Source organism: Erinaceus europaeus, unplaced genomic scaffold (assembly GCF_950295315.1).
Source record: "Erinaceus europaeus unplaced genomic scaffold, mEriEur2.1 scaffold_429, whole genome shotgun sequence".
Taxonomy (NCBI): domain Eukaryota; kingdom Metazoa; phylum Chordata; class Mammalia; order Eulipotyphla; family Erinaceidae; genus Erinaceus; species Erinaceus europaeus.
Genome location: NW_026647290.1, coordinates 59,466 through 75,209, shown reverse-complemented (window position 1 = coordinate 75,209; position 15,744 = coordinate 59,466). Strand labels below are relative to the sequence as shown.

General features: G+C 42.3%; 1 protein-coding gene across 1 annotated transcript in view; it reads right to left on the bottom strand.

Annotated features, from left to right (window-relative positions):
• Positions 1 to 15,541, bottom strand: part of LOC132536282 (uncharacterized) — a 31,329-nt gene extending 15,788 nt beyond the window's left edge. Inside the window, exon 1 of the mRNA XM_060183907.1 lies at positions 14,492 to 15,541. Within this exon, the coding sequence (XP_060039890.1) occupies positions 14,534 to 15,367 (834 nt within the window). The 5' untranslated portion in view covers positions 15,368 to 15,541 and the 3' untranslated portion in view covers positions 14,492 to 14,533. The remainder of the gene's footprint in view (positions 1 to 14,491) is intronic.
• Positions 15,542 to 15,744: the final 203 nt, after the last annotated feature.

Here is a 15,744-nt window from a genome sequence, read left to right as displayed (position 1 = left end):
ACAGATGTTCTCCAAAATGGAGCTTAATGAGTAATGAGAATCCTTCTCTGTACATGTGCTGGTATATATGCACATGAGATCTAGGAAAAGGCTAAGAAGGCAGGATCTACTCCCTGACTGTAACATTAACTTATCACAATCATTCACTTACAGAAGTTTCAGAAAAAAAGGAAGACCTTAGTCATTTCTTTATCCTCTTTGAATATCTTCAACAGGTGCCAATGAAGTTTTAAAAAATGAATAAATGAAATAGAAGAGGGAAATGCAACAGATTTGTTTAGGGTGGGGACTCAGGGGAAATCAGAAAAAGTTATTTATTTTTCCACTGTCTATTTTATGTACTCCAGTAAAAATTCTAACAATCAGGCTGCTAAGTATTTTAAGTACCTCTTTGGCAGCAGCTTAACATCACTGGGAGAAAGACATAAGACACACACACACATACACACCCCAAAAACAAACAACCTCTCTTTATTTAAATATCAGGGGAGAACACATCAAAAGAAGTTCAAATTTCTTAAACAGGATTATTCAATAAGAGTAAGAGAAAAATCTAAACTCACACTTGAAGCATCTCTCAACAAACACATACTGCTACAAAAAAAAAAATTCTCTTTCAAATCAAGTATGACAGATACCAGCTTTGACACCCTACTCACTGTGTCTGATAAGAACAACTAGTGATGATGATGATGATGATGATGATGATGATGATGATGATGATGATGATGATGATGATGGCGGCTTTATAATATAGTTTAAGGTCTGGGAGTATGATGCCTCCATTTCTGTTTCTTTTCCTCAAGATGGTTTTGGCAATTCTAGGTGTTTTCAGGTCCCAGATAAATGATTGTAGTGTTTGTTCTATTCTCTTAAAGAAGCTTGGAACTTTGATGGGTATTGCATTAAATCTGTATATGGCTCTGGGGAGAATATTCATTTTGATGATATTTATTCTTCCAATCCATGAGCATGGGATATCTTTCCATTTCTTGGTATCAGTTTCTATTTCCTTGAGTAGCGACTCATAGTTTTCAGCATACAAGTCTTTCACTTCTTTGGTCAACTTTATTCCTAGGTATTTGATTGATTTTGCTGAAACAGTAAATGGGAGTGATTTCTGGATGTCTTCTTCTTCAGATTTAGTGTTTGCATAAAGAAATGCCACTGATTTTTGTACATTGATTTTGTAGCCTGATACCTTGCTATTGCCTAATAACTTCCAGTAATTTTCTGCTGGATTCTTTAGGTTTTTCTATGTATACTATCATATCATCTGCAAATAGTGAGAGCTTGACTTCTTCCCTTCCAATCTGTATTCCTTTGATTTCTTTCTCTTGCCTTATTGCTATGGCAAGAACTTCCAATACTATGTTGAAGAGTAACCATAACAAAAGGACTTTTCAAAGTTAACCCAATTACCAAATAATGTGATGATAACATTAACTATCTATTGTCTTTTTGAACCCTAAGACAGCAGGAACCTCACATCTCCACTATAGAGCCCCTACTTCCCCCAGTCCTGGAACCCTTGGATAGGGCCCACTTTCCCGCATGCCTCTCCCAATCCATACCAAATAATATTGCATCCGCCGATCACAACCTAACCAACGCAACGATTGCCACCTCAACATGCTTCACCTCAGACTGTGTCCAGAGACTTCACGTGTGGAATGACAACCCTTCAGCTTCATTACTCGGGTGAGACCTTTCCTTGTATAGTACACTCTAATTTCATCTCAGGTGGTTCACTTTCTAACAAAGTCCCATAACCTAGATATACACCAGTTTCTGTGAGAGAGAGCTTATGTTCACACGTATCCATAAACTACTGCAAAATATATATCTGAAAGCAGAAGTACACTAGAGTTTGCAGTGAGTACCTCCCTAACACTTCCTCTCCACTATTCCAAGCTTTGGGCCCATGATTGCACAACAATTTGTTTGGCCTCGTATGTTAACTCTCTTTTCAATCACCAGGTTCCAGATGCCACCAGGATGCTGGCCAGGCTTCCCTGGATTGAAGATCCCACCAATGTGTCCTGGAGCTCAGCTTCCCCAGAGACACACCCTACTAGGGAAAGAGAGAGGCAGGCTGGGAGTATGGACTGACCAGTCAACGCCCATGTTCAGCGGGGAAGCAATTACAGAAGCCAGACCTTCTACCTTCTGCAACCCTCAATGACCCTGGGTCCATGCTCCCAGAGGGATAGAGAATGGGAAAGCTATCAGGGGAGGGGGTGGGTTATGGAGACTGGGTGGTGGGAATTGTGTGGAGTTGTACCCCTCCTACCTTATGGTTTTGTTAATTAATCCTTTCTTAAATAAAAAGAACAACTAGTGAACAACTAGTATACATAGTAGAATTGAGATCTTTTGTAGAGAGATGTGATATTTTTCCCTGAGAGCCCAACTTCATAGATTTTAGGTAGGCAAAACACTAGATCATTTCAATGTGAAAACCAAAACCTTGGTACTATCAAGAACAAATCTTTGAGAACCTGAGATTTCTATCTAATCCTAGCCTTACATAGTAGATACTTCAGAGGCAACTAGTCTATGCTTCCTTAAAATGCAAAATCGTTACTAGGGTGGTTCCTTCCTAATTTCTCAAAGACTGCCAACCTTTATCTACTCTTATCTTAATTAGGAATACCTTGTTTAGAATGAAGCAATGGTTTATCTTATTTGCCACCTTTTTTTCCCAAAGATTGTAAGGCTAGTCACTAAAGGCAGTCTTTACAAAAAATGTTCTAACTTCCTGCCCTTTCTTTTTTGACTGTAAGAGAGATGAATTACTTCAACTTGTTTTTTTTAATTTTGCGGCCTACCCTACTTACTTCCTTTAAAGAAGGAACAGAAAATGGGGGGGAAAGGTGTATACACAAAAATGAAATCACAAATTAACAGGCCTGTGGCATATCTAATATACTCTCAAATGCTTGTATTTGAACTTTATTTTCTATGTACAGACTATAAAATCACAATTTAAGGTGAAAATATCTTTAAAAGTGTTATCATACCATCAACATACAACACAACTAGGAGAGTAATAGAAATTGTGCACTCATTAGTGGGACTTAAAGGGCCTAGTAAAAACAAGGATCTGTCCAGCACAGGTTTCTATGCTTTTGCAAAATTCACTGACATTTAAAAAGAAAAAAGTAAAATGTATTTTTATTTCATTTCATTACTAAATGCTATAAGTATCTTTTTATCCTATTTCATATTTTACAGAGTATAAGCTGAAGCTAAATTACAGGTGATTACTCTTTTTTTTGCATATGATTAATTAGATTTAACCAGAATTTATTTCGTCCATGAAATCATGAGATTTACCTTGATAATCATTTGTAGCTAACTTGGGGGGCTGAGTGGAGGCTCACCTAGTTCAGCGCACATGTTACAATCATTTGTAGCTAACCTCCTTATCAATAGATCAGGCTACAAATCCAATAAGCCAATAAGGTGAATTACTTAGATCATTAACAAGCAGAACAAACAGACCACTTACAAGTTTATTTTTCATGGGATGCCAAAAATGAACCTACGAAAATCACCCATTGAGAGGCTTCCCTGAATTAATTTTTTAATATATACTTTATTTTACAGTTGTAGGGAGCAGAGACAGAGAGGAGAAATACCACAGCACACATGCATGCATAGTGGTTCCATGCAGTGCCAGAGCGTCAAACCAGAGAGGGCCTCGTGCATGGGAAAATGTGCACTCTGGGGCCGGGTGGTGGGGCATCTGGTTGAGTGCACATGTTACAATGTGCAAGGACCCGGGTTCAAGCCCTCAGTCTTCACCTGCAGGGGGAAAGCTTCACAATCAGAGAAGCAGTGTTGCAGCTCGCTCTCTCTCTCTCTCTCTCTCTCCCTATTATCCCCTTCCCTCTCAATTTCTGGTTATCCAATAAATATAATTTCTCTATCCAATAAAGACAATAAATTTTTTTTTAAAAAAGCATGCCATCCAAGTGAACTATTTAAAAAAAAAAGTGTGCATTCTACCATGTGAACTATAATAGGCCAGTCTCTAAAATTTCAATTCACAATTTAATCACTATAACAGAAAGAGGAGAATAAGCAACTGACTGTGATACCTGAATACTTCTATTCAAATTATTCTCTCTTATGTAGGGTGAAGTACTAAATGTTAAAACATGTACAAGAGGCACTAGAGAGGGCTCAGCAGTGGAATGCACACCTCAAATGCATGAGGACATGCACTTGATTCCCAACACAGCATTTAAAATTTTACCATATAATAAAGCTTCAACAAAGGAGAAATAATCTATGTACCCATTAGTCAAAGCATGCAGTGATAGTCTTCCAAATCAGACTAAAGTTCTGTTTGATGGACCATAACTCATATAACAGAAATATTAATAACTCTGATTGCAACACAGAACCAACCATCCAATAATCAAGAGACTCTTCACTACATTTTGCTAACATGGGCATACTCTCCTTCAAACCCAGAGCAGAACTTCAGTAATTACAGTACTACGGCTGAATATAAATTCTAGCCATGCTCCATTTTCTTTTATATTTATTCCCTTTTGCTGGCCTTGTTGTTTTATTGCTGTAGTTATTATTGTTGTCATCGTTGTTGGATAGGACAGAGAGAAATGGAGAGAGATGGGGAAGAAAAAGACAGACACCTGCAGACCTGCTTCACTGCCTGTGAAGCGACTCCCCTATACATAAGCAGCCTAGGGCTCGAACCAGGATCCTTAGGCCAATGTTGCGCTTAGCGCCACACCTGCACTTAACCCACTGTGCTACCGCCCAACTCCTACCATGCTCCATTTTCTTCCCTTGTAGCTTCTCCTTTTTCTACCATAATCTATATTCTTCATTTAACTGTCTTCTTTCCTTTCCCAGTCCTTGTTTCTGAATAACTTCCATCATCATTTGAATTCAAGATTTATATCCCATCCTTCTTTTTTTTGACTGACATTTTCCTACAAAGAATATATATCCATCCATATCCCAGAAGTTCCCAAGCCTTATCTTAGTATGGTTTCAGTAACTTTGGTTATTATTCCAAGGTTATAGTTAAACCTTGGTCTCTTTAGTACAATTCAGAAAGTGATATTTTCCTGATTCTTGGTTTTAAAAAAGGAAGTAAAAAGATAAAGAATTTTCTTTCCATCCTCCCTTTACACGTGTTGAATAATGCTCTTCCTAGTAAATCAACACATAAGCACAAATACATTAGCCTGGAAATATGCTTTCTTTGAAATACTCTAATAATTACTGTTTTGAAAAGAAAAAACCAAAGACAGAACAAAGCAACAAAAACTGGCTTTTTCCCTGGCCCCACCCCTTTCAAACTGCAAGAACTGAACACATAAAAGTTACTATGTATCTCTGAGTCCCAATGTGCTCTAAAAATGAACTACAATACCAAATGTTCAAGGTTAGTATAAGTATCAGTGATTCTGATCAGTGTGCCAAGAACAGTACCTGAATATATATATACATATATATTTGTTGGGAAGAATGAATGAATCATAAGTAAAGCAGCTAGTTTTGTGCTTTCCATTCAGAAGATACTCAGTAAAAAATTACCCACAATAATATACCTCCCTGGCATCTACCTAGAAAATGCATTTAACATTAAATCTATGGTACCACAATAGTACCCATTACATCTACCTTTGTCATTCTTCTGCACCCAAGAATGAATTTGTTTTAATTGCCACTGTCTATGTAAGTTACATGTCTATATTATGGACATACCCCAGTCATGGGTTGCTCTTTATTTCTTTGTAACCCCAAGATATGGACTAATTTGACTAATTTGAGTAAATATTAATTCTGTACAACATTCCCCAACAGTCGTTTATTTTTTTTTCCTTCTTTCATAACTGATTCTTAACGTAAAATACATACTCAAATATTTGTTGACATGTAGAAACATTCAGAGAATATCAATACATTTAACTATTGTGTCATATTCGTGTAATTCATCAAATCATCACCCAAATTAAGTTTTAAATCTCTTTTCAAGAAAGAAATTAGGCTCACCAGGTTCAACTTTATTCAAGTTTCTCTCAAATTTCTTTGTTCTGCCCTCAAATCATCCACACTCCTAAATGGCTATACATCTTAATGGTCTTCTCCAATTTGACTTCACAAATCAAACTTTTATTTCAAAGGTAGCCTTTCCTGGTGCTTTGCTTCCTGTCATTTGCTACCTTCTACCTTCTACACCATTAAGACATTCTAAGAAAATAGGCATATGGGCTGGGGAGGTAGCATAATGGTTATGCAAGAAGATTTTCATGCCTGAGGCACCAAGTTCAATCCCTAGTATTACCATAAACCAGAGTTGAACGGTATTCTAGATATATGTATGTGATATATAAATATCACAAAGATAAATCATTCTCTTTAAATACAGTATTGCATAAATCCTTGTGAGGACTAAGTCACCCAGCAGTACAAAGTGAGAACATATTGAGTGGGGGAGATAGCTTAGTGGTTATGCCAAATAGACTCTCATGCCTGAGGCTCCAAAGTCCTAGGTTCAATTCCCCACACCACCATAAACCAGAGCTGAGCAGAGCTCTGGTTGAAAAAACAAAAACAAACAAACAAACAAGCAAAAAAGTGAGGACATACTCAAAACATTTGTTGACTACTGGTGAAAGGTAAAGAGAATCATTCCAATCCATTATCCTCACTAGATATATAAATCAGAGATTTCTAGATAGCGGGTAAAAAGCATCCAATATGTTTCTGAAGGATTGGCATCAAAAAGCAAATATAACTTATCACACTATAAGTATATACACATATGCCATGGTCCTAGATCAATAAACCCACAAATACGTGTTTCTTGAGCCAAGAAACTAACTCACAACAGTGCTGGAGACCTTATTTTATTAGTGTTAACTGTTATTTGCAGAGCTCAGAGTTGTGTCTACTCTTAAGGTTAGGTTATAAAGAATCCCTCAAAAAGAAAGAACGGGGGTGACTAGAATAGTAAGAATTTAAACTCTAGATGTCATAAAATAGGTCATCATGTTCAATTTGATGATGTTGAACTTGATAAAATCAAATAGATGTAATTTTAATCCATCTCTCGTAAATTACCCAACTACCATTCTCAAGAAAAAGATTCAATAGTAGAGGGAAGAATACACGTCATACAGTGTTCCACACTGTAAGAGCTCAAGAAACACATAACATGTAGATTAGGATGTAGAAACACTGCTGGGTGGGTCTCTCAGGTCACCCTGGAGATAGCTAATCACTATGCCAGCCTTGCAGTAACTAATTACTCAGGGGCTAAAGAGGACACATAGATCTTCTTTCCTTCACTATTGGATTTTTATCTTTTAGAACAATAGTTGGAAAATCTAAAAGAGAAATGAACTAGGGGCCAGGTGATGGCACACCTGGTTAAGCACACACACACTAGAGTGTGCAAGGACCCCAGTTCAAGCCCCTAGTCCCCATCTGCAGGTGTCCCTGTCTCTCTCCCTCTCTATCTCCCCCGCCCCTCTCAATTTCTATCTCCACCCAATAATAAATAAAATTAGGGTGGGGGAGATAGCATAATGATTATGCAAACAGACTCTCATGCCTGAAGTTTGAAGTCCCAGGTTCAATCCTCCACACTAATATAAACCAGAACTTATCAGTGTTCTGGTAAACAAACAAATATTTTTAAAAAGAGAGGAATAAACTAAAGTTACAACTTTTTTATGTTGTCAAGTCTTTAGTATCATCAAACTGAATACAATGATAGGACTTATGATTTTTTTTTCTATCAAGATCATGAAAATACAGTAGCAAAGGGCTCTACAAAACAAAGGAATTAACCATATACAGATCTTTCCCTAGATCCATAGTAATTAAAGGGCCTGTTTTATGACCTCTAGAATTGAAATTCATCCTATCCTAGTTACCTATTTTCTCACCCTCATTTCCCAACAGATTCAAGCAACTAAAATATTAATTAAAGCACATTAATTCCCCTCACACCAAACTTTTTACTTTGATTACTCTACTATTTCCACAAGTAGACATAATTTTACATCTGAATTATTTATTTGATATTCTCCTGCTTACTAAATGACTAATTTGGTGAAATTTTAGTTTGTATTCACCATTATATTAAAACATGGTCCCTTCACTCAAAGAGCTTCATACTATAAAAGATAAAATGTTATCTTCCTAAAGAAAAGAGTTATCCTCTGAAAGTATTATGACAAGTCACTATTTTTTATGCCAAAAATCAATTTAATAATTTTACCCAAGTATAATCATATAGCTCTTTGCTGTCCTAGGTAACCTATCTCTCACCCTTTGTAAACACTGGCTACGAGAAAATGGCAATATAACTACCAAACATTTGAATAACTTCATAGTTCTCAAAACCTTATTTTATTTGACCCTTTTAATAAAGGAAGCAAAGCAAGCACTCACTTTACAAATGGGGAAATCTAGGCTGAAAGAAGTGATTTATACAAGGTGATATATTTATTGACCAAACTATCTTCTGATTCCTATCCAGGAACACAGAAACTTCTCCAAATGAAGATTAATAATCACTGTCAGTTCTTCAGCACGTCTAATGACAAAGCTTACCATCCTAGGAAGTACATATTACTTTGTCTGAATTTCATATTTCTCCCTGATCTTCTTATAGTTAGTTGTTCTTGCCCCACCTTCCCGTGTCTACTCTGCAATACCTACATGGCCCACATTTTTTCAAATCTTTATTTGATAGAGACAGCCAGAAATCGAAAGGGAAGGGAGAGATCAAGAGGGAGAGAAACAGAGACACCTGCAACACTGCCTCACCACTTACAGAGCTTTCCTCCTGCAGGTGGGGACCAGGACTCGAACTTAGGTCCTTGCGCACTGTAACATGTACACTCAACCAGATGTGCCACCACCTGGCCCTATGGCCTACTTTTTGTTTTTTCCCCTCCAGGGTTATCGCTGGGACTGTGCCTGCACTATGATTCCACTGCTCCTACTGGCCTTTTTTTTCTTTTATTGGATAAGACAGAGATTGAAGGGGGGGGGATAGGAAGGAGTGAGTAAGACATCTGCAGACCTGTTTCACAACTTGTGAGGCTTTTCCTCTGCTGGTAGGGAGGGGGCTCAAACCCATATCCTTGCACAGGTCCTTACACTTTGTGCACTTAACCAAGTGTGTCACCACCCACCTACATGGGTCACATTTGTTTATTTTTCACACTACACTATCCAAAGGCAGCTACAAACAGTAAGTGACAGTAAATTTTGGTTAAGAATCATTCTTAGGGTGGTTCGGAAAGTGGCGCAGTGGATAAAGCATCAGACTCTCAAGCACAAGGTCCTGAGTTCAATCCCCCGGCAGCACATGTACCAGAGTGATATATGGCTCTTTCTCTTTCCTCCTATGTTTCTCATTAATAAATAAAATCTTTAAAAAAAAAATCATTCTTACGGAGTTGGGCAGTAGTGCAGCGGGTTAAGCACAAATGACGCTAAATGCAAGGACTAAGGATCCCGGTTTAAGCCGCCCCCCGCCCCCAGCCCCACCTTCAGGGGAGTCGATTCTAGGGTGGTGAAGCAGGTCTACAGGTGTCTCTCTTTCTCACCCCCTCTTTGTCTTCCCCTCCTCACTCCATTTCTCTCTGTCCTATCTAACAACGACATCAGTAACAACAAGTACAACAATAAAAAAAGGGCAACAAAAGGTAAGATAAATATCAAAAAATTAAGTCTTTTAAAAAAAGAATCATTTTTAAATTAGCAAGTTGTTAAATTCTTTTTTAAAAAAAAAGATTTTATTTATTAATGAGAAAGATAGGAGGAGAGAAAAAGAACCAGCCATCACTCTGGATTGAACTCAGATTGAGAGTTCAAAGCTTTATCCACTACACCACCTCCCGGACCACAAGCTGTCAAATTCTCAAATCAGTGTTTGCATCTAGATCACAACTACCTTGGTGACAAGGTAGCTGGATTTAGGATTTTAGCCCTGCTCATAAAAAGTAAAAGGGTAATTTGTTTCTGTCAAATAAGAATTAGCAATTCCTTTCAACATTCAAGACAAAGAACAAAAATGAAAAGCAACAGAGAAGTAGAGGGAACCACTGACAGGAGAAAAAAAGAAAAGCAAAATAGGTGTAAGTAGTAGAAAGCCCCTGGGAAGCACCAACGTTCTTAAGAAGCTCTGCTTCCAGATGGCTTCCCCTCTGCCTGAGAATGACCTGTGCTCTGAAAGCAAATCTGAAGACTGTTAAGAGACAAACAAATACTCTTCAAAATTACCAAAGGATTGTTTTGTTGTTGTTGTTTTGTCATGGTCAGGGCTTTACCACTTTGGGATGACTTGTTTTTTATTTTCTCAGAAAGAGACAGAGAGGGTCGGGTGATGGTGCACCTGGTTAAACGCATGCATTACCATGTGCAAGGACCCAGGTTCAAGCCCCTTCTCCCCACCTGCAGGGGGAAAAGTTTTATGAGCCGTGAAGCAGAGCTGCAGGTGTCTGTCTCTCTCTTTCTCTACCTCCCCCATCCCTCTCAGTGTCTGTGTCTACCCAATAAATAAAAATGATAAAAAATATTATTAAAGAGGGAGTCAGGCTGTAGCACAGTAGGTTAAGCGCACGTGGCACAAAGCACAAGGACCGGCATAAGGATCCCGGTTAGAGCCCCGGCTCCCCACCTGCAGGGGAGTCGCTTCACAGGCGGTGAAGCAGGTCTGCAGGTGTCTTTCTCTCCTCTTCTCTGTCTTCCCCTCTTCTCTCCATTTCTCTCTGTCCTATCCAACAACGACAACAACAATAACAACTACAACAATAAAACAACAAGGGAAACAAAAGGGAATAAATAAATAAAATAAATAATAAAAAAATATATATATTATTAAAGAGAGAGAGATACTGAGAAAGGTGGTGAAAGAGAGCCTGGTACGTGGGTAAATAACATAATGGTTATACAAAAAGGCTCCGATGCTTGAGGCTCCACAGCCCAGGTTCAACCCCCCACACCATCAAAAGCTAGAAATGGGTGGTGCACTAGAAAGGAAGGAAGGGAAGGAGAGAGGGAAGGAGGGGGGAGGGAGTGAGGGAGGGAGGAAGGAAGGAAGGATGGATGGGTGGGTGGGTGGATGGGTGGATGGAAGGACTTAAGTTTTTTTTTTTTCTATTGGATAGATACAGAGAGAAATTGAGAAGGGAGGGGAGATAGAGAAGGAGAGATACTGCAGCCCTGCTTCACCACTCATGAAGCTTTCCCCTTGTAGATGGAGACCAGGGGCTTAACCTTGGCTCCCTGCACACTGTAATAGGAGTGCTTAACCATGTGCGCCACAACCTGGCTCCCCAAAATTCAGTCTTTCTACAAATGCAAGAAAGTATAGCACTGAAGCTCCCTCCAACGTGGTGAGGGTTGGGCTCAAAGCCTGGGTCTTGCAGGTGACAAAAGAGCACACTATCCAAGTGGGCTATTTTGCTGGACTCCTAAAAGGGTTCTTACTGATAATCAATAGCCACATTTTCTATGGAAATACGTTCAAAAGTTAACAAGTCTACTCTAACACACTGCAAATACATTACAACCTTATGGCACGGTATCTGATACACACTATCCTATGTTAGATTTAAACTACGGAAGTTAAATATCATAAGACTTTCACTGTAAATTTCACCTGCAAAATTTTATCACTGGATCCCAAAAAAACATCATGAAGTTCCAAAATAGCACTGTGGACATATAACATTTATATCAATTTACAATTACCATGTTCTATCTTTCCCACTTTTTGAATTCCAAACAATTTACTATCCACAGAAAACAGGTGCAACTGAAATGCTAATTAAGTATCTAGTAAGACAATCCAAACACTATCTAGAACCGTCTCTTAACTCTTCCTCATGTTTTATTCCAGCCTCAATCAGTGTCAAGACTTTCATGCCAACAAAGCCCCCGAAGAATATTTTTCTCCCAACTTGGTTTTACACTCTCATTCTTGATTCCCACAGTTTTTAATATTTCTAAGTGAAAAGCAATTTGTTTCAGGAAGGAAATCTTACCTACTGATGCAGAGGAAATAAAGAACTGTCTGGTGGTCTTTATGATTGTCGTCTACCCCCAACACTTCTCCTGAAGGTCTAACACTGATTTAAAGAGAGGAAAAATAAAATCAAAGCACTGTCATAAAAAAAAAAAAAAAACCTTCAACTCTACAATCCACAATTAATAAGTGTGAAATTTTAGTCCCTTAACTTATTGCATAGGTTCACCCAATACCACCATATATTTAAATTAAAATAAATGGTTCTCAGACAAAAATAAATTATCATTTCTATCTTTCCCCTATTCTAACTTCCTCCTACAAAGTCTATTACTGGCAAGCAGGTGAGTTATGAAGGTCATGTAACTCAACTTTAGTTTTTTCTCATTCATTTTATTCTCAAAAATTAAAGGTACTTTGCAGAACACACATGCAAAATACATTAATTATATAAGCAGTTTTTGCTCATGTTTAAAACACAAACTATACAAAGTATTCAAGTGTCTTACCTAGTGAAACAAAATTACACTCGGAAGTAAAAGGGATAACTTAACAGAAGACCACAGGTATCGTCGGATAGCTAAAAAACTAAATGTAACAGTTCTACATTATATTTTTTAGAATATATTCAACCCATTTAAAATTTTTATCCAAAAACATTACTCAACACATACTTCCATTGCATTTAGTAACACTGAAAATGAAATTTCTCCCTGTGACTTACTAAAAATTGATTAAAAATGCAGGTAACAATACATCTAAAAACAATCGTGTCTAGTCCAAAGAGTGACTACTCTCAAATCCTGAATAAAAGCAAAGTGTTCTCCCCATTGTAAGTAATAAGAAACGGAAATTACAAGATCTGGGTCCTCAGAACTCATCTGCTCTCCGATTTACAAAACTTTCTATTTCTGATCAGTATCCTTGCACACATCTGGGCTGAATGCTCTGGTTGTTTAATTACTTCCACCTTCCACGTCTGAAGGGACTACGTAGCTACAAGTAAAGGCCAAACTTTGCTCTCGGCCTTCCGAACTTAAAGATGCGTTTAACCACTAGAGGTCTCCCCTTGGCCAGTTTTACACGTTCGCTATAACGCTGCACTTGAAACTTTCCGGAGAAATGCTCTGCTCGACTCAGTGTTTTTCTAAAAAAACTTGCGCAAAAATACACGCGACTGAGCTAGTCAGTACAGAGACTCTCTGGCTCCCCAAACCAATAAACACAAACGCTCTAGGAAAATCAAAATTACAATTCCACGCACTCCTTCCCAGCACCCTGCCCCCCCTTTTTTCTTGTATATATCCTTTTTTAATTATTATTTCTCATCTCTTCTCAGCTTCCTTTAACTCAAACTCGGAACACTTTTTAAAATCTATTTTTGTTTCTGTGCACGTTGAATGATCTCTAATACATTTTTTTTTCTGGCGGTGGACTCGATACGGTAAAGAAGTGGGCCAAGGGATGCAAAGGGGGGGAAGGGCTAAGCTCAACCCGAGGAAGTTGCATAAGGAAAGAGACCGTGTGTGTGTGTGTGTGTGTGTGTGTGTGTGTGTGTGTGTCCGTCCGTGTGTGTGTCCGTGTGTGTGTGTGTGTGTTCGCGCGCGCGTACGTGTGCGTGTGTGTCTGTGTGTTTTGGTCCCCTCTAAAAATTGGCGGGGAGGGGGAGGAGGAAAAGGAAGCGGTGGGGGGGAGGGGTGGCGGGGGGGAGGGAGGGAAACCAAAGCGCCGTTTACCTCCCAGTACTTGGGTGGGGTAAAAAGCTACGGTCCTCCCGACCCCGGAGGGCGCCTCGCCAAGCCGACCTCTCGGCGAGCGCAGACGGACAAACAGCTACCCCTCCACCCTCCGTGGGGGAAGCGGGGAGGAAGCCGCCCGCTTTTCAACTTTCTCTCACGGTCGCGCAGCGGGCCCAGCACGAAGCAGAAAAGGGGGAGGGGGCACCGTAGGGCCTTTTTGATTTGATTTGATTTTTTTTTCCGTAAAGGTAATTAAAGTTTTAACACCAGCACAAAAACTTGCGTTTCTCCGGCCCCCCCACCCCCCTATGGCACGGAGCACCCTCACCTCCCACCCCCGCCCCGGGCTCACAAGTTTTCCTCCCTCCGGCGCCCCCCTCACCCCCCCCCCCCCGCGCAGCACCACCCGCTCGCGGGGCGCGCGGCGGATGCCTCGGCTCCTGCGCTTCCCGATCCCCACCCCCGCCGGCCTCGACTTCCCCCGCCCCGCCGCCGCGGCGCGAGGACGGCCCGCCGGGCCCAAGACGCGAGTGTGCAAAAACCCCATTATTCCGGAATGGCACACGCACGCGGCGCGAGGCGGGCGGCAGCCCCGCCTCGGACCCCGATTTGTATCCTTAATAGAAGGACAGCGTAAACAAGTTGCGGGCGAAGCAGCCCCGCGCCTGCTCCCCCACCCGCCCCCACCACGGCTGCCCCAAGCCCGGGCACACACCTCCTCCTCCTGCCTCCCGAGCGCGGCCGCCGCCGCCCGCCGCTATCGCCGCCGCCGCCGCCGCCGCCGCCGCCGCCGCTGCGGCCGCCGCCTCCCGACACACGCCCGTGCCCGCACCCGGGTCGGCGCGGCACAACGCGGGGCGAACGCCGCGACGGCGCGGGCTCCCGGCCCCAGCCCCGGCCCCGCGCCCTTCCTTGCTCGGACGGCCGCGGCGGGCCCGCGCCGCCTCGCTTCCCTAAGCACTTTCCTGCCTCCGGGCAGAAATAAACCGGAGGGTTTATTTTTGTGCAACTTTCCCAAAATGGCGGAAATTGGAGCTGATCTAGATGAAATTCTCACACAGTCGGTCGGGGAAGGAGAGGTGGCAAGGAAGCCCAGGCAAACTCTCGGCCACCGAGCCCCGCCGCGGGTCCGCGTGTGTATGCGTGCGTGTGAGTGTGCGTGTGCGCGGCGGGAGTCGGAGAGGCCTTTTCGCCGCGCGCACACACATACACTCACACACAGCACACGCCGGGGAGACGCGCCTGCACATTCAACCAGTCCATTCTCCGCAGCCCGAGCGGCGAGAAAGTGGCCCGGCCTCTTTTCCCACTGCCTCGGTCTCCCGTACTTGTACTTCTCGCGCTCGCTCGCTCCGCTCTCCGCTGCGCGCCCGGCACAAAGGCCACACGGGCGGAGGGGGCCGCAGGGGCGGCGCGCGGGGCTCGCGCCTCCCGCCGCACAGATCCGCGGCCCCGGCCTCCCCCCGCCAACCCCCGGCGGCGCCCCCTGCCTCGGCGGCCGCGCTCGCCACCCCGGCTGCGGTTCCGCGGCGCCTACACCCCGGCACGCACCCCGGCGCCGCCGCGCTCCCCACCCCGCTCCCCGTGTCATAAAAGCGACCAAAGTGACAAGCTCGGGGGGCGCGGGGGAGGGGGGCCCACACGCATCCCGCCGCCTGCGCTCCGGCGAGAGCCCGACGCGGCCGCCTGGCCCGGGCTCCCTTCTGCACGGCCCCCCACACCCTTCCCCGGGTGCGCGCAAAGAGAAAAAATACAAGTCTCTCCTCCCCCCATTTTTTCCTTTCTCTTTTCTCTCTCTTTTGTTCCTCTTTCGCACTCGCACTCACTACTTGAGAGTGAGATGCCCAGAGACTCCCCTCCAGCCGTTTCCGAGTCACTCGCCCACTTTTTTTCCCGGGGATTAAGTTTTCTCCTCTTTCCCAGAGGCGCAGGGAAGTGGGGGAGAAACCCCTTCGGTCCTTTCCCCTC